This window comes from Alligator sinensis, unplaced genomic scaffold, assembly GCF_000455745.1.
Source record: "Alligator sinensis unplaced genomic scaffold, ASM45574v1 scaffold651_1, whole genome shotgun sequence".
In the NCBI taxonomy this organism is placed as follows: Eukaryota; Metazoa; Chordata; order Crocodylia; family Alligatoridae; genus Alligator; species Alligator sinensis.
The window spans coordinates 717818-729965 of record NW_005842014.1 but is presented as its reverse complement, the minus strand read 5'-3'; the positions used below and the strand labels follow the sequence as shown (position 1 = coordinate 729965).

The window sequence follows — 12148 nt, the reverse complement described above, 5'->3', positions numbered from 1 at the left end:
TTCCGATCTGGCCCCTGCAAGCACTCTGCAGCCATGACCAAACACTAGTTCACGGCTGCGGAGCACTTTAAGAGGGCCTGATCCTGCGACAATCTGAACCCTCATTACATAGTGGAGTGCCTTCAGTAACTTGTGTCTGTGCGTGCCAGGATCAAGGCTTGGCTGACAGCCCAGCCCTGCTCCCAGTGCTGTTTTCAGAATGGGAGGGGGAAAGGGGGTGTAGGCAGCTCCTTCTGGGGTTTGCCCAGCTGGTGCTGGAAGGTGGGGCTCCAGTCAACCTCTCCCTCCACTCGAGCGCGGCTCGGGAAACCCTAGAACAGACCTCCCTCCCCTGCTTTCTCTCTCTGCCATCCTGAGACAGAACGGAAGCTGGGAGGGGGAGGCAGAGCAAGGGGAAGAGGCTGCAGAGACGCAGCCTTTTTCCCTGGATCGGCTCCACACTGGAGCTTGATCTCCCACCTTTTTGACCCAAGAGCTACATTTGGGTCAGAAAGATTAGTTTAACTCAAGGTGCTTTCTGTGAAGCACCATGAGTGAGACCTTGGGAGCTTCACTGCTTTCTGCGCCTAGTGACTCTGAATCCTACTTGCCAGCAGCACAGCCCACTTCCCTCAGAGGAGCAGGTCTGTTGCTAGGGATTGGTTTTGGTTAGGATTCTCAACAAAATGCTTCAGTTTTAAAAATCAAACCTATATGTCCATGAGGATATAGGCAAGGTCCTTCATTTCTGTGTGTCAGAAGTGCAAACTTTGGTTAACTGCATCACACAATGCAGTTTTTGCCTATTGCTTATGTTATAACAGGCTCTGAAGGGCACGGAAACTCTTCATTTTCTGTTGTCTAACTTGTAACACACTTGTGCTCTGTTTAACTGCATGACTGGTGAAACGGATGAGCCGCTGTCACTTTCAAGGCTTGTAAAGCAGCCTTGATCTGATTAGATCTGTTACTTTCATAGCTGCATGCTTTCATAAGTACTCTGTGGACAAATAATTTTATCCTGGGATCCTACATGCTCGTTGTCCATCTTTAAGTATCTGTGAAGTATCCAAATTAGCACTTTACTCCAGAGGCAGGTGGGGGGCTAGCTGCGGCTAGCGGGGATATCCACTTCGCCACACTGCATAGTCATTTAGTACTTGTTCATACAAGTATTAAATGACTGCACAGTAATGACTGTGTAGTCAGCATCTTGTGTAGACATGGCCAAGGTCTGATATAAGTTTTAGTCTTAAATGGTGCATTTACACAAGATGCTCTGAGTGCAGTAGATTAATTCTACTTAGTCTACTGTGCAGTAGCATGACCTAAAAAGCATGCGCTGGCGCTACTACACAATAGTGCTGGTTACTGTGCATTTAGTTGGTACCTGTTATTACTGGTACTAACTAAATGCGCGGTAACCACTGCACGGTAACACATGTGTAGACATGCACACTGTAAAAGTATTACTGCTATCCAGCCTTCTCATTATCTCTGCATCTACGTGAAGGCCAATATCTCCTAGTTCTTTCTACTTTATCAGTGCAGTGCCAAATCTTCTGAGTAAAAAATTCTCAAAACACCCCCTCTCATACCTTTAGGATCATTTATTTGTTCCCCCTTGCCAACTATTGATGTTATTACTCACTATCTTCAATAGATCTTTGCCATTTCAGAAGAATACTCTTACTTGCTAACTACCAATCAGGTTCCAGTCTCCCTGCCATTAATAAGGTTGTGGGAAAAAGCATCTTTCTTCTGTCTGTCTGATCACTGGCTTTAGTGACGTTCTTGCATTTTCATAGATTTAATATTGTCTCCTTTTGGGTGGCTACTGAATTACCTTTTAACATAGGTTTCTCTTTGATCTCAGGGTTTTTTTTAATATAGTCAGTCTCTCTGAGAAGAACCAGAAGCCAAGGGACCTGGTTTTTCCATGCCTTGAACTTTGTGCAGTCATTTTCACTTGTGTAGAGGTAGCATAAGTCCTACCAAGTAAGTAGTAAATACACAAGGTGTGAGGCAGCGGAGAGTCAAGCTAATTATTTTCAGACTCATCATTCCTGGTTTGAATCTTTCCTCTCTTCTTTAGCTCATTCATGGGTAAAAGGAGAGAGAGCCTGGAAATGGGAACGGCCACAACTGGTATGGAAGCTAATATCAAAGGGCGTTTGTAGATGTGCCAGGAGTCTGCTCCAACGCGCTTTAATTACAGCACATTGGAGCAGTCTGCTTGGAGTGTGCTCGTTAGCACGCTCCAGGCAGCCTCTGCATCTCATGTAACGGTGTCCCCTCCCTGCACTTCAAAATGGCAGCGGGGTGCTTTAACTCAAGCTTATTGAACAAGCTTGAGTTAAAGCACCCCTGAAGTGTGGGGATGCTGATACACAAGATGCTGCAGGCACCTTAATTAGAGCGGCTTTCTGAGCTGCTGTGATTAAAGCACTCCACCTCTCCCCCTGGGGCACGTGTAAAAATACCCAAAGAGTCTCGTGCACTTCAGTCGGATGAGCTAGGTAATCTCTACCCCATAATTCTGAAAGAACTGGCACGTGAAATTGCAAGCCCAGTAGGAACAATTTTTTAAAGAATTATTGAGTCAGGGATGGTAATTTTATGACTGAAGAATAATAAATGTATCACCTAGATTAGAAGGGGAGTGGAAGAAGAGTGATCTGAGGAATTACAGGGTTACTAGTCCTTAATGGGATGCAAGGCTTCAGAAAAAAAAATTGAAGGAGAATAATTCAAGGCATAGGGGGAAAGGGAAAATGGGATAAAAGGTGTTATAGTTTTGCCAGAAGCTTGACTATCCAACTAACTTTCTTTGCTAAAGTAACTGATTTAACTGATTTTTCTAGGCAAAGATAAGGTGGTAGAAATCATATATCTGAATTTCATAATCTGAATTTCTGTAAAGCACATGGAGAAATTATTATTATTGGTAGAAGAAACATAAGATGAATCTGGAACTGTTTAATAGGGAAGTACTATATTTTGCTAAAAGGAAAAGCATCAGATGGGAAGGAGGTTACTGGTAGAGTTCCTTAAGGATGAGCTTTGGGACTGGTTTTATTTAATATTTTCATTAATGTCCTTGGCACAAAAGTAGGAATTTGTTAATGAAATGTGCTGATGATACAAACATCAGTAAAGAAGAGGACCGGGATGATATGCAGGAAGAACTGGATGATTTTAAAAATAGAAATTAATTTAAATTCAGTAATACCCGGTGCCTTTATGAAAGAGGAGGAAGACCTGGGGGGGGTTACCTGTTGATTACAGAATGATTCTGAGTCATCAGTATGACTCGGTGATGAAAAAGGGAATTGTGATTGATCCTAGGATCAAATCCGTTGAGGTATTTCCAGTGGAGACAGGGAAGTGTTAATGCCATTGGAAAGTTGTATATGTCTACAATTCTGGAAACCTTATTTCAAGAAAGATTAATTTAAACTGGAACAAGTGTAGAGAATTTTGATCACGGGACTGGAGAGGTCTGTCTTACAGGAGGACATTAGAAATTTGACTTGTTTAGCTGAGAAAGGATGTATCTGGCCTCAGAGGGGTAAACACCAAAGAGAGAAGTGCTATTTATATTAAAGGATAATGTTGGCTCACAGCCAAATGGATAAAATCTGGCCATGAATAATTTTAAATAAGAAATTAGAAGGTTTGCAACCTTCAGAGCAGCAAGGTTGTGGAACAACCTTTCAGGAAGGATACGGGGGGGCAAACACAGTATTCAGATAGAGCCTAGCCAGCTTACGAGAGGGATGATGTGGTATAGTTGCCTCCGATAGCAAAGGAATGCACTTGGTGGGTGCGTCCAGACGAGCGTGCACATGCGTTTCCCCAGGGACAAATAGCAGCAGCACATAGTTGTAGGTAGAGTAGGGGACTGTGGGCTGGCACCAACAGTCTTACCTGGGGTCTCCCAGGGCTCTGGCAGCAGGGAGCCTAGCCAGCAGCCGGAGTGTGGCTCCGGCCAGCCAGGCTCCGGTTTCGGATGGTGCATGCTGCTGCTATGCACACCACCCTTCTTTTTTCTAGCCTGGATTTTTTGGATCATCAGGATCCCCTGATGTCAAACTCCTACCCCTTCTCTCCCCACCCCCGCGCTGCAAATTAGCAGCATGGGGAACGCCTGCCTGTGCGGTGTGTGGCACCATAGATGGGTCTGCGGCAACAGCTACCACATGTGCACACTTGTCTGGAAAACCCCAGTGAGTCGGGAGGTACTTTCCAGTCTTATATTTTTATGACTATACCTCTGCTGATATCCTTCTGAAAACCTGACTTGGGTAGTTTTCAACTCATCATAAGCCCAGTGGGTTACAGTAAAAAGAATAAGGCCTTCTTGTTCTGGAAGATGTGTTGTCTCCAGAGTTATTCAGGAACTGGAAACCAATACCACATTTGATTTCCTGTTTACAGGGACAGAAGACGTAGAACTGGAAAGGACCTTTGAGGTCACTAAGTCCAGACCTCAGGTCTCACAGGCAACCACATCAAATATAATTCTGTTAATGAACTTGTCAAACTCCATTGCAATGAAGATCTTGGGGGTTTGATAGTGAGCCAGAAAATCAAGGATTCACATATGCCTCTAACCATGTGAATGAAAGAAAAGCCCTCATTAAGTTTATAGTCGCTCTGTCCCTGTGGCCAGTTATTTTTGAGCATGTCTGATATTCCAGAGAGAAAATTCTTTAATATAACAGTATTGATGAAAAATAAAGCTATTCCATCTCTGTCTGCTGGTTTACAAGCTCCTCTCTTCTTTCCTGTCAGAATTGTGTGGGGTTTTTTTTCCTTGCAGGCATCTCAGCTCAGGAAACCAATCTTTCCTTTTTCCTCTCTAAAGCACTAGACAGTCTGCCAAGTGTTGAGTGTTCAATTCCCTGCAGCAGCTCTCCAGACGTGTGTCTCAAGTGCTCCTATGTCTCCTATAGGGAATCATTTCTTCTGCTTCGTAAACCTGCTCGAAAATGAAAGCCGGCAGTTTTGCCTCACTATTTGAATACACCCAAGAGGCACAAAAGAACTGTTCTAGAGAGTGCTGCTGTGAAGCATGGCGCACTTTTTCCATCTGCCTTACACAGTGAAAGGACCTAATGTAATCACCCTTAATGTTGTGCTGGGCATGTGCCAGTGAGCATACGTGGGACAGACCTTTACATATGCACAAAGTGCTGCACTAAGGAGGGCTAAGTTGCATCCTTTTGTGGTGAAGTGGGTGTGCACTACTGCACCTTAGCAGCCCCCTCTCTCCCCCTGACAATATAGGTATGTCCTACATACTTCTTGTTACAGGGATATGAAAATAACATATAAAATGTCCATTGAATCATAAGGTTGGAAGGGACCTCAAGATTCCAACCTCCTGTACAAAGGCAGGACGTCTTATTCCTAAATCAGCCCAGACAGATGCCTATCCAGCCTCTGTTATAAGGAAGTTGTTCATCATATGTTACTCAGAAATTATTTGCTTAAGAAGGGTATTCAGCATAATGGTTTTTAAGCCTGCATCCATTTGCCCTACCAGGATGCTTTATACTAGTGCTGTCATGCTTGCTTACACTGACCTATCTGTACTGGGAGCATAGATCTATTTTACCATTTTCCCACACACACTGGCATCAAGCCTCAGTAGGATTCCTTGGTGAGCACAGTATCACCAGTATGGAAAATGGAGGAGTGCCATCTGTCCAGAGCAGGATGGAGCTACCTGTGTTAAGTATGCAAGTGATATAAAGTGGCAAGTTTAAAGCAATAATTGTAATGAATACCCTTATTGCCTGGGGTAAGCCAGCTATCAGGGGCATTCAGCATATCATTCTACAGTTAATGGAACTGCTGTGCTCATCTCTGCAGATTGCCTTTATAAACCTCTTCATCCATATGCCAAATGGAAGCCCACAGATCAGGATTAAAGTCTCCTTCAGTAAGGGATATTCAGCCCTGTTCATCTGTAAATAATAAGACTAAAGCAACCTATTTCCCCCTCTTCTCAAAGGGCTCTAAGTATAGGAGCTGTATTGTCTCAAATGATTTCCTGAGGCGCTGACGCAATATGAGGACCAAATTGTAACAGTCCAGCCCTTGTGAATAGTGCTTCAGCTCAGCAGCAATAATAAAAATGGACAATTTGAGCAAAACTCTGAGAGGTAAAAACTCCTGGAAAGAAAATTATTTAATCATATGGCAGGGCTGTTTTTTTTTCCTATTTACCTTTTACTTCATTTTTCCATGGAGTGCTTTTGCAAGGTATGAGAAACTTTTTAAGAGTTAGCTGTCATAAAAACACCCATTCTGATTTTTTTTTAAGGCCCCTCTACACGTTACAGGTATCGCACAATTACCTTAAGACCAGCTACATGTGCAAAGTAGCTATCACTCTATAAAAAGCTCCAAACAGCTATAAAGTTAGACCTTGAAAACGTGTACTAACTTTATAGCTGGTTGCTACTGAGGTTTAACCTGCAAGTGTAGCAGGGTCTCCCCTGTGGCTGGGAGCACCACCAGCTGATGGGGCTCCAAGTTGCATGGGTGTGCCATGACCAGCCATGGGGGTAAGTGAAACTCTCAGGTCTGGGAGATCATGGCAGCTGTGATCCCCCAGGCCCAGGGGTTTTATGCACCCCCAAGCCTGGGAGAACATGGCTTGCACAGTACCCCAGCTCTGGGGGTCTGTGGGGTACCCTGCAGCTGGAAGCCCCCTCAATTGAGGAGCTCCCAGCCATGGGAACTTGCTTGCTTCTTGCTGGTGCAGGGGTTCCCCTTGCACTAGCAATAAGGCGCGATGGATCGAATGTGTCATCTCAGTCACGCCTCCTGCCATGCACACATGGCGATTGTGTGGATCACGCATTAGATCCCATTGCATCATTACCTGCATGTGCAGAGGGGGCACTGTAAACACCTACTTCTCCAGCTAAGCTGTATAGCAGACAACTGAAAAATTATAAAAGAAAAGCTCATGCATTTGAAACGTATTTGTTACAATGGGCTGGAGATGAGGTAGTATGATCTGTAGCCATGAAAAAAACCCCATACTTTCATGACCCCTTTTATTGACTGGAAGATTGCTTGGCAAAGGTGTTGTTATTTTAAATTTTAGCTGGAATGGAAAATGATATTATTGATCAGTGAGACTATTCCAGTCATACATAGAAAGCTTTATCGGGATACACTTAAGCACTAACTTATTTACAATAATAATTATAAAGCTCACATAGCCTTGGAGTTGAGGGAAGTGGGGTCAGCTGGCCAGGTGTTGCTGCTTTCTCGGGAATTCACAAAGGTCAAAGTTGCTCAGCAGAGTCTTGAGCGAGGTGATCTCTTGCAGCTATACAACTTTTTTTATACTTCTGGCTACATGCTGCTAGTCATATATGCCATTCTATATTTAGTGACAAGTGTTGCAAAACACCAACCCTGACTGGGAACCCAAAACTTGCTCAACTCAGTGACATGCGCTTGCACCAATACCCTGGCCAAGCAGGGCTTGCCAGGCCTACAATATAATGTGGATGTTCAGAATCCTGGTCCTGCATTGGACCACTTGTACTCCAGTTAATGAACTAGTAATGCCTTGGATCAAATTTAAGAAATATCTTGGATCAAATTTAGCCCAAACATAAGCAGTAGTAATGGGGACCAGTGATGGTATTACCCAAGCAAGAAGAAATATGTTACTGCGCTGCTTAAGAGTCTCGCTCCTGATTCCCCCTTGCTTCCCATCCCTAGCGTGGCATACTAACCCTGGCACAGTGGCACAGCTTTGCTAGACAGCACATTGCTTGGCAGTGGAGCCAAGGGCCATACCCACACCAGTCCTACCCGTTCCTCTGCTGGTGGTGGAAAATGACGTAATGTCCTCACAGAAGCTGCCTCCTTTTATCATCCTGCTACTTGTGATCTGAGTTGGTAGCATAAGCGTAAGAGGGCATAAGATACTTGCCTATTGCCTTACACAACTGCACAAATTGGCCCACAATCTGGCATACTGAAGACAACAGAAATTGTGCCTACTTATGCCAGGGTCATATTTGACCACTTTTAGTGTTATTTTTTCTTTTGTTTTAAGGATAAGGTCAATTTGTTTCTCAAAATGGTAGGTATTATGGTGGGACATACTGAGGGGTCATCTTTTACAAATTTTGTAGCAGTCGGTGCTCCTGTTGACACTTGTACTGAATGTCTCTTTATTAAGGTGGAAGAAGGGATTTAATTACCTCCTTGAGTAGATCACAAGTAGAGTAATGAAAACTAACTACCTGGAGGAAATTTTCTTGCAGTCACTGAAGATCTTGTTCGACGGCGTGCAGAACATAACAACTGTGAAATTTTTTCCCTGGAAGAAATCACCTTGCATCAACAGGAAATAGAGAAAATAGAATACCTTGATAAATGGTGCAGAGACTTAAAAATTCTCTATCTTCAAAATAATTTAATTCCAAAAATTGGTAAGTGTTTTTATTTTCATTCTGTTTTATATTTAAACTGAGTTACAGGTGTGATTGTGAGGTCAGAAAATGGCTATTAGGTTTTGAGTTTAAGGTAAAAAGAACAACAGGAAAGAGGAAGAGTGGTTAAATGACTGTGGGCTTGATCATGACCTCTGAGCATCTTCTCCCCATGTTGAATTCAGCAGTAGATATGGGCTCAGAATGTTACAGGTTTCAGCCCTACTATTAAAAAGCTTTTTATGTAGTAAAATGCTGTAGATCAAAGTTATCTTGCATTTTTACCTTTCTTGCAAAGAGAAAGCGAGTTTGTTACCCACTCTGAATTGTGGTATTAGAGAACTGGCCTCTCTACACTGATGCCTAGAAGTCCTCTACTTAAAGCATAGACCTAAAAATAACTATTTTGAGTCCTTAACTCCCCTAGGTGCTTCTTCTCTAGCAAGGGACCTTGGAATATGCTGGCACTTATAGATGCCCAGAGAGTTTACTTTTAGTATATATAAATAAAAAAAATGTTATTTCAATTAGTTCTCAAAAGAAATCCTTACTTTATATTGGGGAGAAACTGTCATGTTCTTCTATATAAATACAGCCCTTTGATGATAGGTGGCAAAATTTTGCCTATCCTACAAGACATAAAACTTCACAAGGCCTGGGTATACAGAGAACCTGGATATACAGAGAAGTTGTGTGATGATATAGCATCAGATGTTTGCCCAGGCACATCATAGATAAATATAAGGTGAGGTTCTTGTCTGGAAAAGCTTAGACTGTACAGTGTTGGAGGATGAGGGAATGAGAAGCACCAAAAACAAGTGACTGAGCGGTGATACTGATGTCATGTAAATTACCTTTGTCCCTCATTTTAAAAAGGAAAGTTTTCAGGTGAATAAATGATTTGCTGATCTCACAGGCAGGGGAAGAGGGGGCTGTGAGGGAGGTGTAAGGTGCTTTTAACACTTGTATTCTCCACTGTCCAGAGCTGCTCTAGTGGTAGGAGAGGTTTCCAGTGTAAGCCTGGGTACTTTGCCAGGTTGCCCCAAAGGTGACTGTGCTCTGTGTGGTGGCGCTACACCAGACCTACCACCTCCACCCTCAGCTTCACCCTGGGTGCCTCTGATGCCAGGGAGTCTTAGGAAGGCAGACTTAGAGGTGTCTTCTGTAGGGCTCGCACTGGGGAAAGTAGGGGAGTGGGTGCTCTTTTATACTGCTTCGGGTCATTGGTGTCTACAGTTTTGGCCTTGAGCCCATGGACAAATTAATGGCATGGGACCCATCTGTGGGGCCAGACTGGCTCCAGCTTGCCTGAGATCAGGCCCTGGGTACCCCACCCACCTGGGAGCCCCACACTGGTCCTGCACGGCCCCCATGTGCTGGGATCAGGCCCTGTGCCACCCTGCATGCCTAATCTAGTGCACAGAGTCATGGCCTGCAGGGCTCCCCACAGATCCATAGGGAGCCCGACAAGCCAGATGACATGGTGCTGAGGGCTGGATCTGGCCACTGGCCAGGGCTTGAACACCTCTGCTTCAGCCCATCCAGGAGGGCCATAGCAGGGGTGGTTGTGGTGATACTTTCACCTTCTCCGTTGCTGTCCCTCACATCTGTAAGGATTTATCTCGTTCTTCTGATAGCCCTCATGTTCCTGGAAGGTTACTGTGGAGTAATCCTTCAATTAATCCTTCTGTTCACAACAGCTCACTGCAGTGATCTCATTTTTAATAAGATGCAGATTTATTCCTTAATTAATCTAAACAACTCAGAGCTGGAAATGCATGAGACTTCCAGGAATAGCTGCAACCAGAGTGCAGCTGACTGCCAGGCAGAGCACCTGCATATCACTTGAGAGATGCAACACCACATGACTACTGATCAAAATAAGTAGTCTACCCAACACCTAAAATATATGATAATCTGGTCAGTTCTCAGTAAATCTATGTTCCTAGCCTGAGAGTTTGCCAAATACCATGCTATTTACAATCTCCCTTTTCTATGCAAAATTGTCAGAAGTATTTATGAAAATTCAACAGGCTTGAATAATGTAGCTGGTAAACCCCTGAGTGCTGTAGCTATTAGTTCTGGTTCTCTTCTTTTCAACACATGTATGGAAACAGCCATAAGATGCCATTGGCTCAAATGCTGACAGTCTGTGGATAGCTCCCAACTTTGTACATCCACAGAAGATGCAGAGACTCCTGTCAGTTATCAGACTACCTGCAAGAGAGAAGCTGTAGCTCAGATTGGCAGGCTGAAGAAAGCCATTCAGAAAGCTAGCTGAGAAACTGTTTTCACCCTGGAGGGATAGCATCTGGGATGACAACAAAATGGCATCTTTCTAGGGTCCTATGAGACTGTTACTGCCTCATCAAGGGAGATATGCATGGCAGCTAAGTGGCTTAGCCTGCATAATTTCAGACATTATCAGACTGATTTTTGTGACTTCACCACTGAAGATTTGTCTTAGTGTCTCTTAAAATATATATATGTGTGTACGTACATATGTGTGTGTACACACACACACACACACACACGGGCTATGTGATTCGATTTGGTCGCTGATTCAATTCGGAGGAGATTCGGTGGCCAAATCTCCAAATCCAAATTGAATCAGGAAACCCCATCACGAGATTCAATTCGGAGAGATTTGACGAGTCAGACATAGACACAGCTTTATATGTTTTTTCCATGTACCTCGAGGTACCAGGCCCAGCTCATGAACACTGAGATGGCAGAGCAAATGGAGCGTCCCACGGGAGCGCGGGGGGGACCCCTTAACTCCCCTTCCCTGGCTCAGCGACTGGTGCCTCCTGGGTCTGGGGGGACACTCGGGGTCCCTCTGTGGCTGATTGCCAAGCCAGGGGAGCATGGGGGGGTCTCCCCCCGTGCTCGGAAGCGGACCCCCTCACACTCCTCGGGGACTCTCCATCTGCCCCACCATCTCAGCATTCACGAACCGTGCTCAGTACCTTGAGGCATGTAGAAAAAACATATAAAGCTGTGTCTATGGCTGAATCGCTGATTCCCCGAATCAGAATCGAATCTTCAGGTTCAGATTCAGCTGAATCGAATTGGGACAGTGATCTGAATCAACTAATCAAATCACTGTCCCCCGAGTCGGGCCAAATCCAAATCAAATACTGTCTGCTTCGCACACTCCTAACACACACCCACACACACATACATAAAATAACACAGTTTTTTTTCTTCACTTACCCATTTCTCCCATATTGCAAAAATCTATCAAGGCTAATTCTTGAACATAATATCTATTATATCCATTTTGTGTCTCAAAAGAAGCAACTGAACATCTTCTCTTGTGCCCTTTGTGTTATACTGATTTAACAGCCTTCCTGTCCAGCAAACTTCTTCCCAGAATTAATATACAAAAACACTCTCTGATTCTGTTCTCTTCTATGACCTCCTTTCAGAGAGTCTGTCTCTCTTACAAATACTGTGCTTAGTGAAATGCAGTAGTCTCTGGTTTGAAAAGGATAGGTTAGGTAATACAAATAACTTACAAGGATTACACAGTGCCTCGCTGCAAATAAAGGCTCTAGGGGGCTGCTACCAGTTGTCACACATCTAAATGGGACACAATTTGGAATCAAATACAGAATATTCTTAGATATAGCACTAAAATTTTGTGCCGTATACGAAAAGCACCCTGCCCAGCACGATGTGCATCCAAGCTG

At 44.0% G+C, this 12148-nt stretch overlaps 1 protein-coding gene across 10 annotated transcripts in view; it reads left to right on the top strand.

Annotated features, from left to right (window-relative positions):
* Positions 1–12148, top strand: part of LRRC6 (leucine rich repeat containing 6) — a 95874-nt gene that overhangs the window by 33120 nt on the left and 50606 nt on the right. For all 10 annotated transcript variants that reach the window (XM_025202094.1, XM_025202091.1, XM_025202093.1 and 7 more), the window contains one exon: positions 8286–8453. In XM_025202094.1, coding sequence (XP_025057879.1) covers positions 8286–8453 — 168 coding nt within the window. The remainder of the gene's footprint in view (positions 1–8285; positions 8454–12148) is intronic.